Raw genomic sequence first — 25,715 nt, 5'->3', positions numbered from 1 at the left:
AGTGTGCAACCTCAAGATTCTAGGCACGTGTTGTATGAATGGCGTTCAAAAGAACACAAGGTTTAGTTTAACCGCTCATCACGTATATGCACAATAAATGCACAATACATGTAGAGAGCTCCTAAGATGTAACCTGCGTGAACAGTGTAGCAGTCTTTTGTGAAACTACGGTTCATAAATATATTTATCACGTCTATACATGTTTCCGACAATGTAGGCCTATGAGTTTTATTGTTAGCCCCTTTATCAGTGCCCCAATGTTTTTAACTAAGAATATTGAGGCACTCAGTCCCCTTCACGGCCCACGTTGACCTCTATGAAATAGAGGGACTGTCTACTCACCAAGGGCTTCCTACATAAGAACTTAGTTCGAAGTTCAAGCAACTTTTAGTTCTTGAGATATCATGTTGACAAGGTTTTCAGACTTTGACTCTGTAGACCTCAAATGACATTTGACCACCATGAAGAACAAAAGGGACTGTCTAATCACTAAGGACTACCTACATACCAAGTATGAAGTTCAAGCAACTTCTAGTTCTTGAGATATCGTGTTTAGAAGGTTTTCTGACTTTAACTCTGTTGACCTCCAAGGACATTTGACCTCCATGAAAAAATTAAGGACTGTATACTCACTAAGGGCTACTGTACCTACATACCAAGTATGAAGTTCTAGCAGTTTTGACTTCTTAAGATATCATGTTCACAAGTTTTCAATTTGACCTCTGTTGGCATGAAATGACCTTTGACCTTCATAAAAACAAGTCCTGTCTACTCATCAAGGGCTACCTACATACCAAGTATGATGTTCCAGCAAATTTTACTTCTTGTGTGTTTACAAGGTTATCAGACTTTGACCACTATTGACTTTTGACCTCCATTTAAAACAAGAGGGACTGTCTACTTACAAAGGGCTACCTACTGTATACCAAGTTTAAAGTACCAGCAAGTTTTAGTTCTTGAGATATCATGTTTACAAGCCAAGGCGTCACACACGCCATCAACAACGCATAGACCTACTGTAGATGAATTCAACAAGGAATACAAATTAATAAATTTAAATTAGCCATATGATGTCATTAAAGGAGGCAGCAGACCGAGGGGATAGCCCAGGTCTGCTCAGCCTACTCGATGACGCCACGATTAGTCCTATTTACTATTTAGTATTTATTCCAATTAATAGTAGGCTATGGTGATACATATACTGCAACTCCGCACCCCAGAACGTCCTGTACAAAATTAAAATTGATACGTACAGTAGCTCAGTAGGAATGACATAGACACTGGTATTCGAGCGAAGCAAACGTTCCAACTACAAAATGCAAACATTAAAGGTATTATAAGCCGGCTAAACAATTTGGTGACATTCATCAACATCTTTACTGTACACAGTTTGGTCTAACTTCACTTTTGTCAAACTATTCTACTGTACTAACTGGTCTACTAAGGGCAGTAAAACATAATATAATCCACATGAAACAGAACGACTATCTTTATCCACATTTATTGGCGGAGTTACCGTAGGCCTAGGCTATAGCAACATTATACAGCCTATGCAGTCTCCCTAAGTATTAGTTTCATATACGCCTAGCCTATATGCCTCCCTATCTCGTATACGTTTCGCCTAACTTACTATATACACATGCTGTTTATGCCCGTAGCCTGACGCTCGCTCAGTGGGAATCACAGATTCACAACTTTTCCTCATTTGCGTAATTTTAAAAGGACGATGAACTTCTTTCATGTGAATACTTCAAGTAAAATGACTATAGTTTCTTATAATGAACAAACAGTTACGAAATTGTAAGTAATTATACGTACCCTTAGTAGTACTGGTGCAATGACCAGTACTTTGACCAGAACCTTGACCGGTCCCTTGAATGTCACACTAACAGGTAGCCTCACAATTACCCTCACTGATCTCCCGACCAGTCCCCTGACCGGTACTCTGACCAGTATCCTGACTGGTATCCTGACCAGTACCCTAACCAGTACACTGAGTGGAACCCTGACCGGTACAGTGACCAGTATGATGACCGGTACCCTGATCAGTCACATGACCAGTACCTTGACCGGTACCCTCACAAGTACCCTAACAGGAGCCCTCACAGTTACGCTCGCCAGTACCCTCACTGGTACCCTGACTGGTACCCTGACCAGTCCCCTGATCGGTACCCTAACCAGTGCAATGACCCATGTCTTGACTGTCACACCTGGGCCATCGCAGGTTGTTGCAGGCAAGGGGATATTGTCTGGGTGGATCTTGTCCGGGGGGATTTTGATTTGGGGGGATTTTGGCCAGGGGGGATTTTGGCTGGGGGGATTTTGTCCAGGGGGGATTTTGGCTGAGGGGTTTTGTCCGGGGGGGAATTTTGTCTGGGGGATTTTGTCCGGGGGGGTTTTGTCCGGGGGGATTTTGTCCTAGAACCATGACTGACATATCAATCCAAGGACCAAAAGGAAGCAAACTTGAAGATTTATAGATGTGAGTGCCACCCCCCCCCCCCCCCTTCGCGCCCGCCGAAGCTTCATACTACACATAATACACATAATTACTAATTATTAATTTTCCACAAATTTTCACCCAAATTTAGCGATAGTACCTCTGTTTTCAACATTACGTTATTTTAATTTGACTTTGTACATGAGATTAACAACACCATGTGCAACCACAGAATACTTTGTCATCAGTTGACAAGGCTGGTATTTGATGATTTATTTAGGGATGTTGTAATATAATATATATATAAATGTTACCCTATGTTTTGTGAGTAGTTCGACGCCAACCCTGATAATGACTTCATATAAATATGTAAGTATTTGAAATGTGTGTGTATATGTCCTAGAAACCAAGAATCGTTAAGAATCCACTTGCAATTGTCCATTTCCAACTAACTAATAATACTTCGGGGGGGGGGGGGGGGTTGGGGGTTGGGAGGGTGAGGGTTGACTACGAGGGATGCAACAAATTAAGGAAAAATGCACAAGTTCACTTTGTTGTATTCTTTTATTCTTTTGTGAGACTCATGCAATTTTCAAACTATAAAAAAACAACAGTAAGCTGGTTAATATTAATAATTTGACATCAATTTCAATCAATATTTACTCATTCCCTTGGAAAATGAATTATTTAGTCGAATCGTCCCGTTTGAAATTTTTGTTGCTTTTCTTCTTCTTTCTTGTCTATGGCACGTCCAGCTGTCCGATGCTCGAAGATCTGTATCGATATTTTCTTCTTTCTAAGTAAAACCTGCTCTTTTTGGCAGTGTGTTATTTATACAGTGTTTTGTCTACACAGGCCGTATTTTCATATCCGTGTATTGAAGGTTGCATCCATAACTGTTCAAACTATAACTATACCAGAACATGTGCGTTCCTCGAGTAGAGCCGTCGTAGTCTCCGTTGAGGTGAGAATAAGCGCAATAAGCGCACTTGTTGCTGCCATCGGGAAAATAATAGCAATAGTAATCATAAGTGCGACAATTAGACCGACAATGTGAACTCGTACAGTGATAATAACGATAGAACCACCAGGCTCCTCTGTGTCTCTCAGCACAGTCGAAAGTACTCCATCCGTCGTAGTCCCGGTCTTTTGTACTGAATTGTTTATTGTTGCTACCAGACAAACGATTACCTGCAACAAACGAGAAAGGGTAAATAAACCGGTCAATTTATATACTTTGAATGAATCCAACATCGGATGCAAAATAGAGGGTAGTGCGTTTTTGTTCTACCAATATGAAAACGTCAGTTCCGTGATTTTTTTTTTTTTTTTTTTTGTTCAATATTTAGGATACATAAGTAGGTATTTTGTCTTTGCAAGGACGTCGTTATACTTGTTCTGTTCTTGTTCCGTTTGAACTACAGTACCACTACAGGAGTCACATACAGATGGGGAAACTACTTTTACCAATGACTAGATTTGGGTTACTAGAGTCGCTAATATAGCTTTTTATGTTATATTTATTTATCGGCACTTATTAACAATACTATTCATTCATTTATTTATTTGATTGTTATTTCTAAGTTTACAACTGAATAGTTTCATACTCTTTCAAAACTCTAGTTATAAATTTCTTGTGTGTATCGGTGTTAAATCTTATAATTTGTTGAATAATATTATGTTTTATTTAATTTGCATAACCAAACTTTCATTTCTCCCCTTATTCAACCCATTGCTTATTTTGTTCCTGTACCAAATATGCTAACTTAGGCTCTCTTCGAACCTGGACAAGGAGGGTGGGAGGGGGGGGGGGTGAATGTGTGATGTAGCTTCATATATCATTAAAGTTAGGAAAACAAGGGTATCATTGAAAGATCTAGTCCTGAGTAATCTAACATGTTATTATTACATACAAAGTAATAATTGCATTTTGTTGAAAAAGCCATCTCCCCATCAAATAAAAATCAACTGATGGCATAATGCTTTTTGTCAGTATTATGGTTGTAATATAATATCTGCCCGGCTCCAAGTTCCTTGTTCTACTGTATACAGAGTACGCAGGGTGTTATTGCCATCGATTGTTCAAATTCCTTACCCTATATCTATAGCACATTGTAATCTTTGTATCTTTCAACCTGAGCTCAAACGTTGGACTATAAACGTAGATTGAAATTTACACTGTAAACAAATCATGAAATAAATTCGTTTACATGAAGAATAGAACCAATATTGTATAAGGTAAATTGACTATCGATGTAGTAGCTAATATTTTGGGTGTTAACAAGTAACCAAACGTCGATGTATTACATTCATAGAAATCTTGAATGATATTGATTATCGGCATGTTATTATTATTAGTTATTTGTTCTTATCGACATGTGCCATCTAGTGTCGTACGTATAACTTCTTCGAACTGACTGATTGCATCGATTAAAATGTCTCGAATCTATAGACGAATATTTAAAAATACAACATTTCTGATTCTTCTGTTTCAATGTTCTATGAATGATAAACCCTAGAGTATTTATATATAACATGATTATATTAACATAGCGCCTCAACGTTTGCACATATGAGAATAATCGAACATACATACCACTTGAAGTCTCACTATACAGTAACGAGAAGGCACATGTGACATGCTTCCAGGTACTACTAACATAGTATTTACCCCTTTGTAAGTTTGAAGTGTTGCGAGTTTCGCAGACAACAGCGCGCGGTAAGACAACATACATATACGTTAAATTTCAGAATACTCGTTTAGGTTGAAATGAGTGGGTTGGGATAGTGAGTGATGCTGGTATATAATTTATCTGTGTCAGAAATACATAGAGCTTGGCTACTGTTAAAATATCTACTGTCATAGTTTTATAGATTGCGTATGACGGTCACTCCTATCAGGTTTGGTGCCTGTTATCGCCTAATTCTTATGTCTATACATTATATACAGTCCTAAAAACCTACCTGCGTTCCAGCTGCAGTTCAAACGTTTGAAAGAAAATGTTTGGAATTGAAAATTGCTGTGAACATTGAAAAAATATATATCATTTAGCCAGGAACGCGGTAGCTATGAGTTCGAGACATTATTCATTGGAGAATACACATTCAATGCGTAATATACGAATTAACTGCTACAAGGGAGCACGTCACATGATCCTCCATGGTTGGATTATATTTTTGTCTTCGCGCGTCTCCTAATTGACGTAATCGGTCCAGATTTATGTATGGGTCGATGATTAGAATATCAACTACTCACCTGCATTTCCACTGTATGATCCAACTGATAGTCGATACTTGTCTGCCTCGTTATTAATGCTAAAAGTCGAATAGACTGCGTGAAACGATGATGAAGCGGAATCCCTTAGATCAATACGAAGCTGGTACGTTTTCTGGTTGGTCATAGAGTGGATATATTTGTTACCTAGCCAGTGGTCTTGATTCTTATTACCAAAACCGTTCTTGTAGTCCAACCAACCACGATAAAAGTCAGCAGAGGCACTCGATCGTTTCTGGAAAACCTATCAAGTGAAAAAAAAAGTTAATCCAACTATATAATCTACTAATCCTTAAAACAATGACATCCAAAGAAATCAAATAGTTTAACAAAGATATGGATATTGTGAAAGTGAGATAATTTGCAAGAGTATTCTGTTTCTTGATTTGTTTTCCTAAAATGGTCAAGTTCATCTCAACGAGATCTGCAGTGCATCATTTTGAGGAAATTAAAGTATAGTGTGAGGAAGTTAAGAATTTAAATCCTAAATTGTTTGCAAAACTCACCGTCCATCCTCCTCCGTTACTTTCCATCTCACAGTAAACCTGAATCCCGCTTGGCCAACCATCAGGGTAAATGGTGTAAACACCATCCCTGCGTGTACCGGAAACATAAAGCTCGTGGCAATCTTTTGGGAGCACGCGTGTGCACGTCACTCCGTCCCCTTCGTAGTTTGAATTGCAGTAACATTTACGGACACCGCTCCTCAAAGCACAGGTTGCGTGACTACTACACTGGTAGCTCTCATCTACAAGCCGGCTGTTCCTACAAGTTGATTTTCGTGTACATCTTGAATTGATGTAAAAGTGGCCCTCCTAATTTAATATATTCAGCAAAAAGAAAAACAACAACTAATAAATGAATTATTAATTTGCAGTTGTCACAGTGAAATGAACAGGATTTTAACGGTGGGTGGCCGATGATAAATCACCTCGAATGATCTAGGTATGGGTATGAACCTTTGTGATAGTTTAATGAAGTATTTGAAGCCAACTCCGAAGAAGGAGGCGAAAGGTTCCGCCATTAAACAAAATTAGTGGAAATATTGCATTGGACGGCTTATCGCGACTATGTTTTAGGTCTACAAATAGTTCTAACCGCAAAACTGTGAAAAAAATATCAAAGCATTTTTTGCCCAACTTATCAGTGTATGCACACTAGTAGGAGTGGTCGCGTGATTCCATACTAAACGTAATACATCCCTAAACTTACAGTTTTGACTAGACTAGCTTAAAAAGAAATGGGTCAATGGCCGCTGCCCAATCATGGTGCGCACGCGACAAGGTTATCTGTAAATGTAATGTGATTATCAACAAATATGAGTAGAAAAGGTTTCCTTCTAATTATATGGACAATAATTAGAACAAAGCATCATAAAAATGACCTGAAAGAACCGTACTGACCCCTAATACACTTCCTTTTTCAGCAACAAAACAGTTGTGAGTGCACGTCTCTCCGTCCCCTTGGTAGTTTGAATTGCAGTAACATTTACGGACACCGCTCCTCAAAGCACAGGTTGCGTGACTACTACACTGGTAGCTCTCATCTACAAGCCGGCTGTTCCTACAAGTTGATTTTCGTGTACATCTTGAATTGATGTAAAAGTGGCCCTCCTAATTTAAGATATTCAGCAAAAAGAAAAACAACAACTAATAAATGAATTATTAATTTGCAGTTGTCCCAGTGAAATGAACAGGATTTTAACGGTGGGTGGCCGATGATAAATCACCTCGAATGATCTATGTATGGGTATGAACCTTTGTGATAGTTTAATGAAGTATTTGAAGCCAACTCCGAAGAAGGAGGCGAAAGGTTCCGCCATTAAACAAAATTAGTGGAAATATTGCATTGGACGGCATATCGCGACTATGTTTTAGGTCTACAAATAGTTCTAACCGCAAAACTGTGAAAAAAATATCAAAGCATTTTTTGCCCAGCTTATCAGTGTATGCACACTAGTAGGAGTGGTCGCGTGATTCCATACTAAACGTAATACATCCCTAAACTTACAGTTTTGACTAGACTAGCTTAAAAAGAAATGGGTCAATGGCCGCTGCCCAATCATGGTGCGCACGCCACAAGGTTATCTGTAAGTGTAATGTGATTATCAACAAATATGAGTAGAAAAGGTTTCCTTCTAATTATATGGACAATAATTAGAACAAAGCATCATAAAAATGACCTGAAAGAACCGTACTGACCCCTAATACACTTCCTTTTTCAGCAACAAAACAGTTGTGAGTGCACGTCTCTCCGTCCCCTTGGTAGTTTGAATTGCAGTAACATTTACGGACACCGCTCCTCAAAGCACAGGTTGCGTGACTACTACACTGGTAGCTCTCATCTACAAGCCGGCTGTTCCTACAAGTTGATTTTCGTGTACATCTTGAATTGATGTAAAAGTGGCCCTCCTAATTTAATATATTCAGCAAAAAGAAAAACAACAACTAATAAATGAATTATTAATTTGCAGTTGTCACAGTGAAATGAACAGGATTTTAACGGTGGGTGGCCGATGATAAATCACCTCGAATGATCTAGGTATGGGTATGAACCTTTGTGATAGTTTAATGAAGTATTTGAAGCCAACTCCGAAGAAGGAGGCGAAAGGTTCCGCCATTAAACAAAATTAGTGGAAATATTGCATTGGACGGCTTATCGCGACTATGTTTTAGGTCTACAAATAGTTCTAACCGCAAAACTGTGAAAAAAATATCAAAGCATTTTTTGCCCAACTTATCAGTGTATGCACACTAGTAGGAGTGGTCGCGTGATTCCATACTAAACGTAATACATCCCTAAACTTACAGTTTTGACTAGACTAGCTTAAAAAGAAATGGGTCAATGGCCGCTGCCCAATCATGGTGCGCACGCGACAAGGTTATCTGTAAATGTAATGTGATTATCAACAAATATGAGTAGAAAAGGTTTCCTTCTAATTATATGGACAATAATTAGAACAAAGCATCATAAAAATGACCTGAAAGAACCGTACTGACCCCTAATACACTTCCTTTTTCAGCAACAAAACAGTTGTGAGTGCACGTCTCTCCGTCTCCTTGGTAGTTTGAATTGCAGTAACATTTACGGACACCGCTCCTCAAAGCACAGGTTGCGTGACTACTACACTGGTAGCTCTCATCTACAAGCCGGCTGTTCCTACAAGTTGATTTTCGTGTACATCTTGAATTGATGTAAAAGTGGCCCTCCTAATTTAAGATATTCAGCAAAAAGAAAAACAACAACTAATAAATGAATTATTAATTTGCAGTTGTCACAGTGAAATGAACAGGATTTTAACGGTGGGTGGCCGATGATAAATCACCTCGAATGATCTATGTATGGGTATGAACCTTTGTGATAGTTTAATGAAGTATTTGAAGCCAACTCCGAAGAAGGAGGCGAAAGGTTCCGCCATTAAACAAAATTAGTGGAAATATTGCATTGGACGGCATATCGCGACTATGTTTTAGGTCTACAAATAGTTCTAACCGCAAAACTGTGAAAAAAATATCAAAGCATTTTTTGCCCAGCTTATCAGTGTATGCACACTAGTAGGAGTGGTCGCGTGATTCCATACTAAACGTAATACATCCCTAAACTTACAGTTTTGACTAGACTAGCTTAAAAAGAAATGGGTCAATGGCCGCTGCCCAATCATGGTGCGCACGCCACAAGGTTATCTGTAAATGTAATGTGATTATCAACAAATATGAGTAGAAAAGGTTTCCTTCTAATTATATGGACAATAATTAGAACAAAGCATCATAAAAATGACCTGAAAGAACCGTACTGACCCCTAATACACTTCCTTTTTCAGCAACAAAACAGTTGTGAGTGCACGTCTCTCCGTCCCCTTGGTAGTTTGAATTGCAGTAACATTTACGGACACCGCTCCTCAAAGCACAGGTTGCGTGACTACTACACTGGTAGCTCTCATCTACAAGCCGGCTGTTCCTACAAGTTGATTTTCGTGTACATCTTGAATTGATGTAAAAGTGGCCCTCCTAATTTAAGATATTCAGCAAAAAGAAAAACAACAACTAATAAATGTATTATTAATTTGCAGTTGTCACAGTGAAATGAACAGGATTTTAACGGTGGGTGGCCGATGATAAATCACCTCGAATGATCTATGTATGGGTATGAACCTTTGTGATAGTTTAATGAAGTATTTGAAGCCAACTCCGAAGAAGGAGGCGAAAGGTTGCGCCATTAAACAAAATTATTGGAAATATTGCATTGGACGGCATATCGCGACTATGTTTTAGGTCTACAAATAGTTCTAACCGCAAAACTGTGAAAAAAATATCAAAGCATTTTTTGCCCAGCTTATCAGTGTATGCACACTAGTAGGAGTGGTCGCGTGATTCCATACTAAACGTAATACATCCCTAAACTTACAGTTTTGACTAGACTAGCTTAAAAAGAAATGGGTCAATGGCCGCTGCCCAATCATGGTGCGCACGCCACAAGGTTATCTGTAAATGTAATGTGATTATCAACAAATATGAGTAGAAAAGGTTTCCTTCTAATTATATGGACAATAATTAGAACAAAGCATCATAAAAATGACCTGAAAGAACCGTACTGACCCCTAATACACTTCCTTTTTCAGCAACAAAACAGTTGTGAGTGCACGTCTCTCCGTCTCCTTGGTAGTTTGAATTGCAGTAACATTTACGGACACCGCTCCTCAAAGCACAGGTTGCGTGACTACTACACTGGTAACTCTCATCTACAAGCCGGCTGTTCCTACAAGTTGATTTTCGTGTACATCTTGAATTGATGTAAAAGTAGCCCTCCTAATTTAATATATTCAGCAAAAAGAAAAACAACAACTAATAATGAATTATTAATTTGCAGTTGTCACAGTGAAATGAACAGGATTTTAACGGTGGGTGGCCGATGATAAATCCCATCGAAGGATCTAGGTATGGGTATTAACCTTTATGAAAGTTTAATGAAGTATTTGAAGCCATCTCCGAAGTTGGAGGCGAAGGGATCCGCCATAAAAAAAGTAGTGGAATATTGCATTGGACAGTTTATTGCGACTATACATTAAGCCTACAAATAGTTCTAACCGCAAGACTGTGCAAAAAGAATCCATGGATTTTTGTGTCAGGCTTATTAGAGGGTGACACCCGTAGGAGTGGTCTCGTGATTCCCGACTAAACGTAATACATCCCTTAACTGACAGTTTTGACTGGACTGGCGAAGAAAATAGGGAAACTGGCTCCTGCCCAACTATGATGCGCACGCCACTTGGTTATCTGATAATGTGATGTGATTATCGACAAGTATGAGTAGAAAAGGTTTCCTTCTAATTATATGGACAATTATTAAGAACAAAGCATCATAAAAATGACATGAGAGAACCGTACTGACCCCTACTACACTTCCTTTTTCAGCAACAAAACAGTTGTGGGTGCACGTCTCTCCGTCCCCTTGGTAGTTTGAATTGCAGTAACATTTACGGACACCACTCCTCTCAGCACAGGTTGCGTGACTACTACACTGGTAACTCTCATCTACAAGCCGGCTGTTCCTACAAGTTGATTTTCGTGTACATCTTGAATTGATGTAAAAGTGGCCCTCCTAATTTAATATATTCAGCAAAAAGAAAAACAACAACTAATAAATGAATTATTAATTTGCAGTTGTCACAGTGAAATGAACAGGATTTTAACGGTGGGTGGCCGATGATAAATACCCTCGAAGGATCGAGGTATGGGTATTAACCTTTATGAAAGTTTAATGAAGTATTTGAAGCCATCTCCGAAGTTGGAGGCGAAGGGATCCGCCATAAAAAAGTAGTGGAATATTGCATTGGACAGTTTATTGCGACTATACATTAAGCCTACAAATAGTTCTAACCGCAAGACTGTGCAAAAAGAATCCATGGATTTTTGTGTCAGGCTTATTAGAGGGTGACACCCGTAGGAGTGGTCTCGTGATTCCCGACTAAACGTAATACATCCCTTAGCTGACAGTTTTGACTGGACTGGCGAAAAAAATAGGGGAACTGGCTCCTGCCCAACCACGATGTGCACGCCACCCGGTTATCTGTAAATGTAATGTGATTATCGACAAATATAAATAGAAAGGTTTCTTTATAATTATATGGACAATGATTCACAACAAAGCATTATAAAATGACCTGAAGAAAACGTACTGACCCCTAATACAATTCCTATGTCAGCAACGAAGCAATTGTGGCGGCACGTCACTCCGTCACCTTGGTAGTTTGGATTGCAGTAACATTTACGGACACCGTTCCTCTCAGCACAGGTTGCGTTATCACTACACTGGTAACTCGCCTCTATAATCTGGTTGTTTCGGCAAGTTGATCGTTGTGTACATCTTGCATTGACGTAAAAATCGCCTTCCTAATTCCACGAAAAATAAATAATTAATTATGAATTTGCTGTTGTCAAAGTGAAATATACAGGATTTCAATGGTGGGTGACCAATGCAAAATTCCCCTGAATGATCTAGGTAAGGATATGGATCTTTATGAAAGTTTTATGAGGTCTTTGAAGCCAACTCCGATGTAGGAGTCCACGGGATTCGCCGTGAAAAGGTAGCCGTCAAATATTGTATTAAACGAACGGCCTATTGCCACTATACATGAGGCCTACAATTGGTTCTCACCGCAAAACTATCGTTAGTAGTATCCATGCATTTTAGTGTAAGGTTTACTGAGGGCATGAGCATCCGTAGGAGTAGTGTTGTGCTTCCTAAAAAGTATGTAAAATATTTGCTTCTTATTATATGAAAAATATTATTAAAGTAAAGCACTTAAAATGCCCTGAAAGAAACGTACTGACCCCTAATACACTTGTTTTGTCAGCAACGAAGCAGTTGCATTGATTGAGAGGGATGCATTGTTCTTGCTGTTTCAGATATTCACCGACGCAAACACATTGCTCTGATTCTGTGCGAGAGTTAGCTGAGGTGCAAGTATCAGGGTCGTCACAAGTCCTCTCGCAGGTCTCATTGCTAAATATCTCATTAGCTGGACACCATTCAGGGATTGTTTCTAGAGAACAGGAAAGAAAAAAATGTAAATATGACATGTGGCATAGAATAGCTTGTCGTCATTACTTAAATACGTGGTTGTCAGAAGGTTAAAGGAAAGAAACATACATTCAGTAGCTGCTCGATAAAATATAGAACATTTTAAATATGTAGTGGCCGTTCCTTAGTAACATTAATGCTAATATTTATTCAATATAACGTTATAAAACTCCATCATTTGTTGTGCAATTAGTCTGAAACCAGGTAGTCATGGCTTAATTCTGTTTCAGAGTAAGTAAAGTATACTGATTTCTGACAACAATGATAATTAATGACAACATCAATTTCTTTCCGTTGGTTGTTCTGATCAAACTGGGAGACGTACCTGGTTAAAGTGCATACGTTCTGTTGTACAGACATTAGATACGGTTCCTTGTTGAAAGTCACGGTCGGTGTTGAGTATGTAGCAGTCTTGTAGTGAGTGCGTATTCGCACTTTAGCTAATGGAGGCATTTTGGAATTCTAGTATGGATACTAATATAATTTTAAGTATTTGAACTCGTACTAAAAGCTTGTTATTGCACACATATTCATATCATGTTGTAATTGCTACGATATGTATTGTAGCGCCGTTGTACTTGCTGGTATACTTTATTTATACTCGTACACTATATATATTGTAGCAGTTTCTTCAAAACATATTTGACATGCCAAGTTTACTATCAAAAGATCCCTTCGTTTCAGAATAAACCTTTCATTTTCTGCACGTTTACGTGGAATTTTAATGAATGATCACGATTTGTTTGATTATTTTGGTTCATATTTAAAAAAATGTAAAAGACACTTACCATTTGACCTTGCGAATGAACCTAAACTAGATATAAAATAATCCCCCCATTCATCTGAGATACGAAACTCGTCGTATGTTACATAGTAAGTTTCTCCAGCAACGTTCTCAAAGTCCAATCGCAGTTGGTACCGCTTTTGATTTGTTAAGACGGCAATTTTCTCATTTCCGATCCAAAACTCACTCCCTAGAAAGCCAAAGCCATTTCTGAAGTCTTTCCAACTTCTGTTAAAATTTATAGAATCCAATCTTCGTCGCTGTAATACCTTCAACGAATATCAAAGAAGTCAAGCGTTAACTGGGACGTGATTGAATGATCATTATTTGTTCATTACTGCATTGAGATTTGTTGCTAACAACTATTACACAGAAATAAAAACTTATATTTCGAACTTCAAATTGTAGTTTGGGCTAGAGGTTTACATTTTCTTTTGAAAAGAACTACACTGTACCTAAGTACAGTCTATTTTTTAAATTACACAAAAATTAAAATAATTTCGTTTCGATAAAAATATCAAATACTTTGAAATAAAGATTTTGTATTACATCGCTATATATTAGTCAATGCAAAATTGAGTAAATTTGTACAAAACTATTTAAAGTTGAAAAGGAGGCATTAAGTAATCAGCCATACCGTCCATCCACCAGTATCAAGATCATTATTACAGTACGCCTCAAACGGTTCCGGATACACATCTGGTTTAATAAGATACACTCCAGATGTATTGTTGGTAGAGGAACATGCGTTCGATACTTCTTTGCAATCTCTCGGATACACAGGTTGTTGAAAAACAAAGTATAAAGAACCTGTATGGAAAGTAAAACAAAGTTATCATTTTATTGCGACTGATAAATTATTTCACCTAACGAAAATATCGCCTAAGATGCCTTATCTCCATTGCCTCTCTCCACCCAGGGGTCAAATGGGTACATGTGAGGTAACTCGTTATTGGGCGCAGTATACAACTGCAGCCGTCTGGGGGTATTGTCTCTGGGACAGGTTATCATTGACCAGGGGTAATATAATGTCTGTAAAGCGCTTTGAAACATATCGCTGTTAAAAAGCGCTATATGAATCAAATATTATTGTTATTATTTTGATTATAAGATTCTTAGCCAATTGTAAGAGAACTGGTTTCGTTACTAAGAGAGTTAAGGCACTACATCAGTTTAAAATACCAACTATTACTCAACTACAATATAGTCGAAGATATCACGACTAAAATTAAATGAGGTAATCGTTATTGAATAATTCTCAGATGTAACTGTTTTGAAGCATTATCTTTGATAAGTTTCCAGCCTGCATAGGAAATTCAAAGACCAAGAAACTTGAATTTCTCTTTTCACCATGCTTCCGTAGTAATCAATCATATCCAAGTGAGATCAAAAGACTCACGAAAACAGGCAAATCCCATTTGTTTAAAGTACCTGAGAAAATACCGATGTAGCACGTAGGATATGAAAAGATCAAAAGGAAACTACTCAGAGGAAATCAACCTCGAAATAGATATTCGGAAATGGTGACACGATTGAAAAAAAAACGTGTAGAGCAACATTAAAATGCTAACATTTCCAATCATTCAAGTTGTCCAACTGAGGTGTTAACGTTTATAATACATAAGTGATATCACTTACAGAGTTTTCTTCTTATAATAAGATAAATCATATAATATAAATAATATACGTACCTGAAGATCTTCCCTCGGCACTGAAGATTATCTGTGTAATAAAAGACATTTACTGCATACGTTACAAGACATACAGAGTATTGCAATCAACAATAAGCAGGATCTTATTAAACATAATGTTAATAAAACCAGTTTGAGGGAAAGATAGAACTTTTCGCAAACTGTTCCAAAATATGTTAGTTACGAGTAAAGTCGATTTAAACTTTGATAAATTCTCTGTATCACCACTTTTAAAGATATTTTTTGTGTGTCTATGTTCCATATCTGATTCACAGGTCAATGATCACTTACAAGGTACAACTTTCTTCCAGGAAACATTAGATTACTGGTATTTTTTCCGGTTTTACAGCTACTTTGGCACATGGTACGTTAGTACAAGTAAAGGACAAAGGCAATAGCTGACTGCTTCCTTAGCTTTGTTGCTTAATGCAGACAGATGTTCTTTGTTCAAGTTATATTTTGACATTCGAACATTTCAGACATATGTTGTAACGTATTTGTGTTTAACAGTCCTTAATAACACGTAGGATATCATTTACATCGTCCCAGCTATACTTTTTGGACTAAGATTACCGTGTCTTGATATTTACCGTGCACAATGAAACTCTGGATTTTGAAAGGTATCATGTTACTTGTAAGGTAAGTTCATAACCATAGATTTGTATATCTTACTTACTAAACAATTGTAGCAGCGCTGCAGAAGCTCAGCTTAGCTTCTTTTTGAAATCATTGTGTCTAGTGTTGTGCCGTTATCCACCAATATCGGATCTGACCGATATCCGATATTTAAATCCCAATATCGGAGCCATACCGATACTGATATTTTTAAACAGCCAGAATGGATGTCAAATCGCACTTTAAGTCATACTTTAATACATGAAGTCTCAGAATTATGATCGGCTACCGTAAAATATGATATTGCACAACTCACAAACAGTAACCACTTGATAACTCCCTTGTGCTTATTATATAATACTAGCCCTAATCTCTTTATAACTGAATGATCATAGTCCCCAACAAGATGATATGAACAAAACTGTGTGCTAGCAAAAACACAAGTCCACTCTTCCTGTTACTTCTGTTGAACGATTCGTTACTCTGTTTGACCCACTACGTAAGTCTTATAAAAAACGGTCGTCACATAGAGCCATGAATTTTTTAGCAAAAAAAATATTAAATGATGACATCGAGTTATCAATAAAAGTAACTTCATATAGAGAAGACATGAGCGTATCCTAGCTAAGAACTTTCACTACTCTTAGTGATTAACAGAACCAAAACCACAATAGTTTCTTTATTTTTTTTTAACTTCCGTAAAAAGTATATTCTACCATTTGTCGTCTATACTGACAACTAAGCCTAGCCAAAATTAGCAAGTGCCTCGTCTTTGCATTATTCGTTAACCAACCGAAAACAAATTGTGATACACAAACTTGATTCTCAAAATACAATCTTTTCAACAGTTATGTTCTAACAAAAATGCATCCATGATACTCCTTGCAGTTTCTTAAAAAGATACACAGTTTTTTGGAATGATTCAGTAGGGGGTGTCCACTTGATACAACTTTTATTCTCATTTGAGGACTCAGAAGCACTGTGAAAGTTAGTGTGATAAGCCACTACTGTAGTTATATACATATAGTCACATAGACTGGTAAACTGGTTTACTTTAAAGCGCTATAAAGACTTTTATATACTTAACGTTAAAAGGTCTGACTAGTCTGCTTACAGATTGTTTTATCATTAGATCGGTAAATATATTCAGTGCTTGCGTCATGCTTATTTGACCGCCTAGAACAGAGTAGGAGATGTGCCTTTGTTGTTGGAAAAACAAGGAAACGTTCAATATCGGTTTGCCGTTAGTTGCAATGAGGCTAAATTCTACTTATACCAATATGCCGAAGATATTGCAAATATCGGCCGATACCGATATTACAAACGATGATCGGCGCAACACTTGTTTTGATTGGCACTGGATCAGTCTATCCATTTGTTTGTTTGAAAGATATTAGTCACAGGCGGGATAACGATGCCAATTCCTTCCCTCCCATCTCCTTTTTTATTGCCTTACGCTCCTTATTATAGCAGACATAGTTCGTTATAATGTTAGAAGTTAAATTTCTTCAAAGTGGAAACACTGTCACAAACTTATTATATACAATGGATCGTTGATCTTATTGCTAGGAATAACATATGCTCCATTGCAAAGACAAAGAACCAAAGCATTGCACTTCGTAATTTATGTTCATACAATTATGGAACGGAAATGTAAAACAAATTCCCCAGAAATGTTATGGATATCACGTTTGAACCGTGCTGACCCAAAATTGCTCACGAAAATTGTACACATACCATAATAGAACGACCTTAAACTTCTTACAATCGACGTACCACAGAAAAACGATAAAGAGCACAAATCGGAACTCGCTCCAACAATATAGGTAATTCTCACACGTATTAAACACCCAAACGGTTAAAAAGGTCAATTGGAAACCTGTAGTCTTTTCACAGAGAATAACATTGAGCTAGGTTGGACTTGATCAAGTCTCCTACGGGTGGAATTATGTCCCACAATGACTGGAAATATGAAAGACATTTTGCTAAACACATCAAAACGCATGCTGGTCATGAATACTAAAAAGATTGGCAGAACAAATAACATGATCATTGCATATGATTGTGGCCCACATTTCATTATATCTGAAATATTTACAGAAGCCCCTGTTTTTGACCCTCACATAGTAGACAAAAATATTCTTCATGTACATTTTTGGTTCAAACATATCTACGATGCAAAATGGTATAAGTTCGTTATGGAACAGCGAATGTAAGACAACCTTAGTAAAGCTACTTCAACAAATCTACGTGGTAAAGTAAGAAAATACACGTTTATCATTAAACTTGTATCTTTTATAACATGATAATCATTATAATGATGAAAATTGCAAGATAAAAACAATGTAAACAGAAAGGACAAAAGAAAAAGAAGAAGTTAAAGAAGAAGGGGGAATTTAATCTTTTTTTTCAGACCAAGTCATTCATGACCAACATTCAATAATGTGATATTGCTCTGCCATAGGGGATAAAAGTTGAAGAAATACTCTGCTTTAAATTTGTAAAAAGTATGAAAAATCGGAAGCTGCTTAAACAAAACACATTTTATCTTGTTTGTTAATTACAAATAATAATGGCATAGACATGTTAGAACAGCCGAGCAAATGACAGTTCAAATGTTATGAAATGACGATGTTATCTGTCAAGACGAAAACACATTGTATAGTATTTCCAGTAGTGAAAAAGACAATTCTCTGAATAAACTTGAAAACAAGTTTTAGATCATTCCTGCAATTTTAGCAGTTCTCTGATGTTTTTCATCTCCATCAAAATTGTGAATATGCTTGAAAACAATGTTTGCACATGGGTCATCGAATCAGTAGCTTTAAAACGTCGAACATGTCAAGCGTTAATTTTTGGCACGAGTTTGTATCCTTCTAGTAGAATATGGCCCTTGGGTACAGACAAATGGTGTCTCACTTACCTAGAGTCATGAAAAATTTAGAATCAACATTTTATACTTTGCTGTTGCCAACAGAGTAAAGTACACAGTATTATACTATCTACACAAAGATATTAGAGAGGTCAAGGGGATTTGTTGGGATATAGCCAAAAAATTTTCTTGTCGTCGATAATGTTTTTCAGGAAGCACAGACGGTGTGCGACATTATTGTTGTATCTGTATAAAACATTGTCTTTATTGTCTTCGTTACTGAGTATCACATGCCGTTTGTTCCCTTGAATATAATGTTCGTTCGAAAGATAGCCACAACAAATGATATGGAAAAATTTAGTTAGATATCCTTCAACATATAAAGCGAATTATTACCATACAGTAGTGATGAATGTTATGTTAATACTTTCTAGGTTTTGCAACGTGTAAGAAAAGAGACCTTTAAATACAGTGTTATGTGTGTTATGTTGTTGAATTTGTAAAAGTCTATCATCGATGTTTTTTAAAGTACAGGGAGAGTTTCTTTGTATACTGAATTATATTACATGTTACTGTAAACTATATAAGAAATGTTAAGTTTTATTCTACACCAAATAGCAACATCTGGAATGGAGGGTTTGAGTCGGGTGGGAGGGAGTGATTGATGGCCGCGAGAATTGTTGTATTCAAGTTGAGACTATTAAACGTTACAAGGAAGTTTACATGTTCAACAACCTAATGGAACACCTTGTGTGAAAATCAAAGTAAACATGGTATTTGTGATTAGAGAATTAACAGATAATTAAAAGGATCATGAATGTCTTTCTTTCTCGTAATATTTTATTTCCAGGTTATGCGTTAACACCAAATGAATTATATAGCACAGTTGTAGTTAATATATTCATATATAGAATATTTAATTCTTTACACGGTGATCTAGCCTTTCATATTCCAATATTTGACAGAAAACATCACTTTGAATGGTCATTAGAATGTTGGTGAACTGAATTGTTTCAAAATAAATGAAATGCAATTTTTTTCTTCTAATTATGTTGTATTACTTGTTCCCTGCTTTGTTTTACTGTTATAGATTATGTCTAAGTAAATAAAGAAAAGAAAAGAAACAAGAAATTGAAAACTATTAATATTTAAGAGATCATCAACCAGAATAATATTCAGTTTAGTTTTAAATTTTTAGAAACGTTCTTTGCATCTGCACTGAGTTAGTCCGCTAATAATATGGCTTTTAATGCTTTTTGTATGATCGTGTGAGATTTTAGATTTGCTTGTCCCACTATATCCAGAATACGGCTTATATTTGAAGCTATTATGTAATATAACTGATTTAATGGAAGAAAAGGGACAATTCGTCTATTCCATTGGAAAGAGTCTTCCAACCCACTTAATCTTCCAGTTCAATAAATTAATGATGCTCTTACAATACTATTAGTTGTAATTATTATCACTAAATCCCAAATGATTTCTAGACGTAAACGTCGTTGCCCATTTTATTATAATAAAGCGACACGTAAATTAGAAATATACAGTTAAACAAGTCGCACACATTCGACAAACAATACGATACTTTATATGTGTTTCATTTTAACTCACAAGAATCAAAACAGAAGTTAAAACAGTGCAATGTTCATAAAAGTAACTTAAACGAAAAGTTATTTTATTGTTTCTGAAATTATTTATTGAATGCTATATGAGAATATTTAGGGATGTGCACATTTTCTGTTACTTTTTATTTAGCTAACAATGTATACAATTATCTCAATTAAGCTTCCCATTCACAATCAAAATAGTATTTCTTCCTTTAAATTTACCTCTTATCTTGGCATTGTAAAACGACATGTCTGAGTCGGTATCAAGGAGTTACTTTTGGTCAAGTTATATAACTTCTCGAAATAATCATTGAGGAAATCAATCTTATTTAACTATCACTTTAAAAGGCTTGTGACTGAGTGACATTCAAACTGTATCATTTTAAATCAAATAACTGAACGTTTTACATTTGGTATGCTCTAATATCCATCATATTTAAAATAACGGAGTATTGGGATTAAATTTCCTGGGAATATCTAACAATATATGGCCTAACTGAAGGAAATGAGAAACACGAAAAGAAAGGAAAATTCGAAGCTAGCCATCCGAATCGCCGGAGACATTTTCATGGTCTCGTATCATACCATTCTTTCGTATAAGCAATTAAAATAAGAACATACTTTGATCTTTGATAATTCGTTCTGAAATAAATCCGTGTAACATAAGTTTGCTATTTTCAGTATTAATTTAGTTTCCATAAATTAGTTTTAAATTAGTTTGACGTATACACCAGTTTGATTTGTTGTTATTCAACTTTGTTTCCTTGAATATGTACATGTACAAAAATAGTGATATCATATTTTCAAAATTTATTCAAAGTACCTTCATTTTTGTTGCAGACTGTTTTTCAAACTTTGGCAACGTATAACGATATCTTTTAAAGAGATCTCTATGAGCATGTGAAGGGATTAAATATTGAGGTGCTCTTTAGAATTTGAAATCTAAAACTTTCGCGTTGGATGATAGTTTACAACACTTTAATCAAACGTAAAACTGAGCATTTCTTCAAATTTGATTAAACCTGAACCACCCTTTGAAGTAATAGATATCTAACTTAAACGATGTACCTTGTCACTATAGTTTTGTTCACTGTATTAACCCAACTGTTCACTATTTGAAATGGAAGAATCTTTGTGATTGGATTATCATATAGAAATGTTTTGTTTTTTTATTAGTTAACGCAGATGTTGCTTTAATGTATTCATAAGGATAACTTGAACAAAGTCGAGAAATAAAATGTCTGTTCGGAAATCATATCAAAATAACAGAGCTGAACAAGGAAGTTGCTTTCGTCCAAATATTCGTCTGTAATTTTTATCGCAAAATAAAAGCAAGGCATTATAACAAATGAATAAACTGAAAACATTTAACGATACAAAAAGTACCGAATATTGCTCTGTATAGAGAGGGAATCTCATGATTGGATTTTTAACAAGAAGAACATTATAACTCATGGATCTAAAAAAAAAAATTATAGTTTAGATTTTAGTTATCGCTGAAATAAATGAATTTCCGTTTTTAGTTATCGTACTAGTAGCCAAAATCTTGGAGTATAAATTTATGAATTAGAATGATCTACATGTGAATTTAGGGTCACTAATTCATAATATGAATTGAGTGCTGTAACATATTGGTATGTATCTGTGAAAGGTGGGATTGGCTATTGGGGGGAAACCTTGTGAACTGACGTACTGTAAAAGATATGTGGGGAGTGATATACTCTTAAATTTGATGAGAGATAACTTTTACCTGGCCATATCACGAAACTTACTTGAATTTTTAAAAATTGGTGTGTAACGGAAACACGTTTGAAATGTATGAATTAGCTATTCTTCTAAGTATTTTACATGTGAGCAAATTTTTTAGAATACTGTATTTAAGCAAAGACGAACAGATTAGAGCCAATCTTTTGTTTTTATTCCAATTTATGTGGTTAAATTAAAGACGTTTTGTTAAACAATGCTGTCCTTAAACGAAGTTAAAAATTCTGAGTATTTTAAATTGAAGGCCTTCTGACAGAAATTTATCAGGAATTTTGTCGATATTTTCCTATTTCTTTGAAGACGCTAACACTCATTTTGACACATAATTTAATATTAACAGAGTTAGCTCAACAACACATTGACGCAACTTATGTTATTTTTTAAACCGAAGATATTCAATGAAGTAAAATATAAAATATATTAAATAATAGGAAGACGCAGATGTTGCTTTAATGTATCCATAACGATACCTTGAACTAAGACGAGAAATAACATGTCTGTTTGGAAATCATATCAATATAACAGAGCTGTAAAAGGAAGTTGCCTTTATGAAGATGAAAAAGTCAAATTATTCGTATGTAATTTTATCGCAAAATAAAAGCAAGGCATTATAACAAATGAATAAACTGAAAACATTTAACGATACAAAAAGTACCGAATATTGCTCTGTATAGAGAGGGAATCTCATGATTGGATTTTTAACAAGAAGAACATTATAACTCATGGATCAAAAAAAAAAAATTATAGTTTAGATTTTAATTATCGCTGAAATAAATGAATTTCCGTCTTTAGTTATCGTACTAGTAGCCAAAATCTTGGAGTATAAATTTATGAATTAGAATGATCTACATGTGAATTTAGGGTCACTAATTCATAATATGAATTGAGTGCTGTAACATATTGGTATGTATCTGTGAAAGGTGGGATTGGCTTTTGGGGGGGAACCTTGTGAACTGACGTGCTGTAAAAGATATGTGGGGAGCTATATACTCTTAAATTTGATGAGAGATAACTTTTACCTGGCCATATCACGAAACTTACTTGAATTTTTAAAAATTGGTGTGTAACGGAAACACGTTTAAAATGTATGAATTAGCTATTCTTCTAAGTATTTTACATGTGAGCAAATTTTTAAGAATACTGTATTTAAGCAAAGACGAACAGATTAGAGCCAATCTTTTGTTTTTATTCCAATTTATGTGGTTAAATTAAAGACGTTTTGTTAAACAATGCTGTCCTTAAACGAAGTTAAAAATTCTGAGTATTTTAAATTGAAGGCCTTCTGACAGAAATTTATCAGGAATTTTGTCGATATTTTCCTATTTCTTTGAAGACGCTAACACTCATTTTGACACATAATTTAATATTAACAGAGTTAGCTCAACAACACATTGACGCAACTTATGTTATTTTTTAAACCGAAAATATTCAATGAAGTAAAATATAAAATATATTAAATAATAGGAAGACGCAGATGTTGCTTTAATGTATCCATAACGATACCTTGAACTAAGACGAGAAATAACATGTCTGTTTGGAAATCATATCAATATAACAGAGCTGTAAAAGGAAGTTGCCTTTATGAAGATGAAAAAGTCAAATTATTCGTTTGTAATTTATATCGCAAAATAAAAGCAAGGCATTATAACAAATGAATAAACTGAAAACATTTAACGATACAAAAAGTACCGAATATTGCTCTGTATAGAGAGGGAATCTCATGATTGGATTTTTAACAAGAAGAACATTATAACTCATGGATCAAAAAAAAAAAAATTATAGTTTAGATTTTAGTTATCGCTGAAATAAATGAATTTCCGTTTTTAGTTATCGTACTAGTAGCCAAAATCTTGGAGTATAAATTTATGAATTAGAAAGATCTACATGTGAATTTAGGGTCACTAATTCATAATATGAATTGAGTGCTGTAACATATTGGTATGTATCTGTGAAAGGTGGGATTGGCTTTTGGGGGGAAACCTTGTGAACTGACGTGCTGTAAAAGATATGTGGGGAGCTATATACTCTTAAATTTGATGAGAGATAACTTTCACCTGGCCATATCACGAAACTTAGTTGACTTTTAAAAATTGGTGTGTAACGGAAACACGTTTGAAATGTATGAATTAGCTATTCTTCTAAGTATTTTACATGTGAGAAATTTTTTAAGAATACTGTATTTAAGCAAAGAAGAACCGATTAGAGGTAATGTTTTGTTTTTATATCAATATATGTGATTAAATTAAAGACGTTTTGTCATTTTTTCCAAACACTGTTGTCCTTTTGCGAAGTTAATATTTCTGAGTATTTTCAATTGAAGGCCTTCTAACTGAAATTTATTAGGATGTTTTGTCGATATTTTCCTATTTCTTCAAAGACGCTTACACTTCACTTTGTCACATAATTTAATATTAATAGAGTAAGGTTAATAACCAGTTGAGGCATCTTATGTTATTTTCGAAACAGAAGATATTCAATGGAGTAAAATATAAATTTATTGAATAAAAGAAACACTTACCATTTCTGTTCCAAACGAGCTCCAAATCGTCAAAACTGTCAAAAAAACGTTGAAACACTTCTCCATGATTTCGAGTTTGTATAAATGACATGCGAAAATATGTTCGATGAAGTGCAAGATGGCAATGTCACAGGGTATCTATTTAGGGGTTACCGACACCATATTAAAATGACCGTTGCAGTATGGATGTCCATTAATGCCATCATTTTATTTGAAATATGATGTGGTGAACAGCTAAGACAAATGTGCTGCATATCTATAGTACTATTGGCTTGTGTGTAAAGAAGACTATTCGACATGCGCAATCCAACTTAATATTTTGTACAGCTATTTATATCTTAAACTTTCAGCCAATACTACAGTAAGCTTCAGTTGCATAATGTTGAATTGTCCTTGTTCCGATCAATACATCATAAAACCTACTGTAGACTTATTGTTTATCGTGCCACTACTTCCAATGACAGCAACGGTATTGTAATTCAATACATGTAAATGTATTTGGTTTTAAAACGAATATCAATAACGCCGATAACGTTAAATCTATAATACATTTAGTTTGGTTCATGTTCAATGTTCTATAGTCGTGTGCCAAACGACGTTAATGCTACTAAGCCGGTGAATTTAATAGAAATGTTGATTTACTTGTTCTGATTAAGCTGCTATTATCGATATTCTCAAGAAACATTTATGAGTGATTATTTCAGCTAAGTTACTTCGCTTTTGGTTGGAAGGCAAAATTAAAACAGTATCGAAAGGACAGGAAGTGATACTACTAATCAGCATTACATAACATGCATGGACTAGTACAATACATCTTATATACCGTGAAATTTACGGTTAGATCTATTCTACACTATCAATATGTAGGCCTATCTACAAATATCTTATCAACACAGTTTGCAACATTCGAAATTTGTCAGTGGTATTCTATATGAACAATACTTCCTTGTTTTATTATGTCTACGTCACACCCTATTTGCGGAATCGAGTATCCTCACATCTGATTGAATAAACATGTCAGCTGTTTCATTGGGCTTTGACTAATTTGTTTATTGACTGTAAGAATTACA

The 25,715-nt window shown here is 35.6% G+C and overlaps 2 protein-coding genes across 3 annotated transcripts in view; one reads left to right on the top strand and one right to left on the bottom strand.

The window, feature by feature from the left end:
* Positions 1-2,993: 2,993 nt before the first annotated feature.
* LOC139973166 (uncharacterized) lies at positions 2,994-24,786 on the bottom strand. Of its 2 annotated transcripts, XM_071979647.1 has the most exons (15): positions 24,646-24,785; positions 15,270-15,300; positions 14,216-14,388; positions 13,583-13,847; positions 12,545-12,756; positions 11,894-12,103; positions 11,103-11,312; positions 10,310-10,519; positions 9,512-9,721; positions 8,714-8,923; positions 7,916-8,125; positions 7,118-7,327; positions 6,221-6,529; positions 5,697-5,958; positions 2,994-3,631 (listed from the first exon to the last, which is right to left on the bottom strand). In XM_071979647.1, exons 1-15 carry the CDS (start codon positions 24,709-24,711, stop codon positions 3,288-3,290), a joined length of 3,132 nt encoding a protein of 1,043 aa, XP_071835748.1. In that variant the 5' UTR covers positions 24,712-24,785; the 3' UTR covers positions 2,994-3,287. The 2 variants fall into 2 exon arrangements, with proteins under 2 accessions (XP_071835748.1, XP_071835749.1); XM_071979648.1 differs by lacking the exon at positions 10,310-10,519 and having other exon boundaries at positions 24,646-24,786.
* LOC139973168 (coiled-coil domain-containing protein 25-like) overlaps positions 15,761-25,715 on the top strand; it is a 28,532-nt gene continuing 18,577 nt past the window's right edge. Inside the window, exon 1 of the mRNA XM_071979653.1 lies at positions 15,761-15,908. The gene's annotated coding sequence lies outside the window, so the exon portion shown is untranslated. The remainder of the gene's footprint in view (positions 15,909-25,715) is intronic.

The sequence above is a fragment of the Apostichopus japonicus genome, chromosome 9 (assembly GCF_037975245.1).
Source record: "Apostichopus japonicus isolate 1M-3 chromosome 9, ASM3797524v1, whole genome shotgun sequence".
Lineage (NCBI taxonomy): Eukaryota > Metazoa > Echinodermata > Holothuroidea > Aspidochirotida > Stichopodidae > Apostichopus > Apostichopus japonicus.
Note: the sequence above shows the minus strand (reverse complement) of the source record. Positions and strands in the feature narration are given on the sequence as shown.

Bases quoted from the DNA above. Each gene is read 5' to 3' on its own strand.
- LOC139973166 (XM_071979647.1), bottom strand. From the start codon at position 24,711: ATGGAGAAGTGTTTCAACGTTTTTTTGACAGTTTTGACGATTTGGAGC. The intron at 12,104-12,544 runs GTCAGTACGTTT...TCGTGGAATTAG, and splicing joins ACAAAACAAGTGTATTAGGG to GAAGGCGATTTTTACGTCAA. The intron at 8,924-9,511 runs GTCAGTACGGTT...ATCTTAAATTAG, and splicing joins AAAAAGGAAGTGTATTAGGG to GAGGGCCACTTTTACATCAA.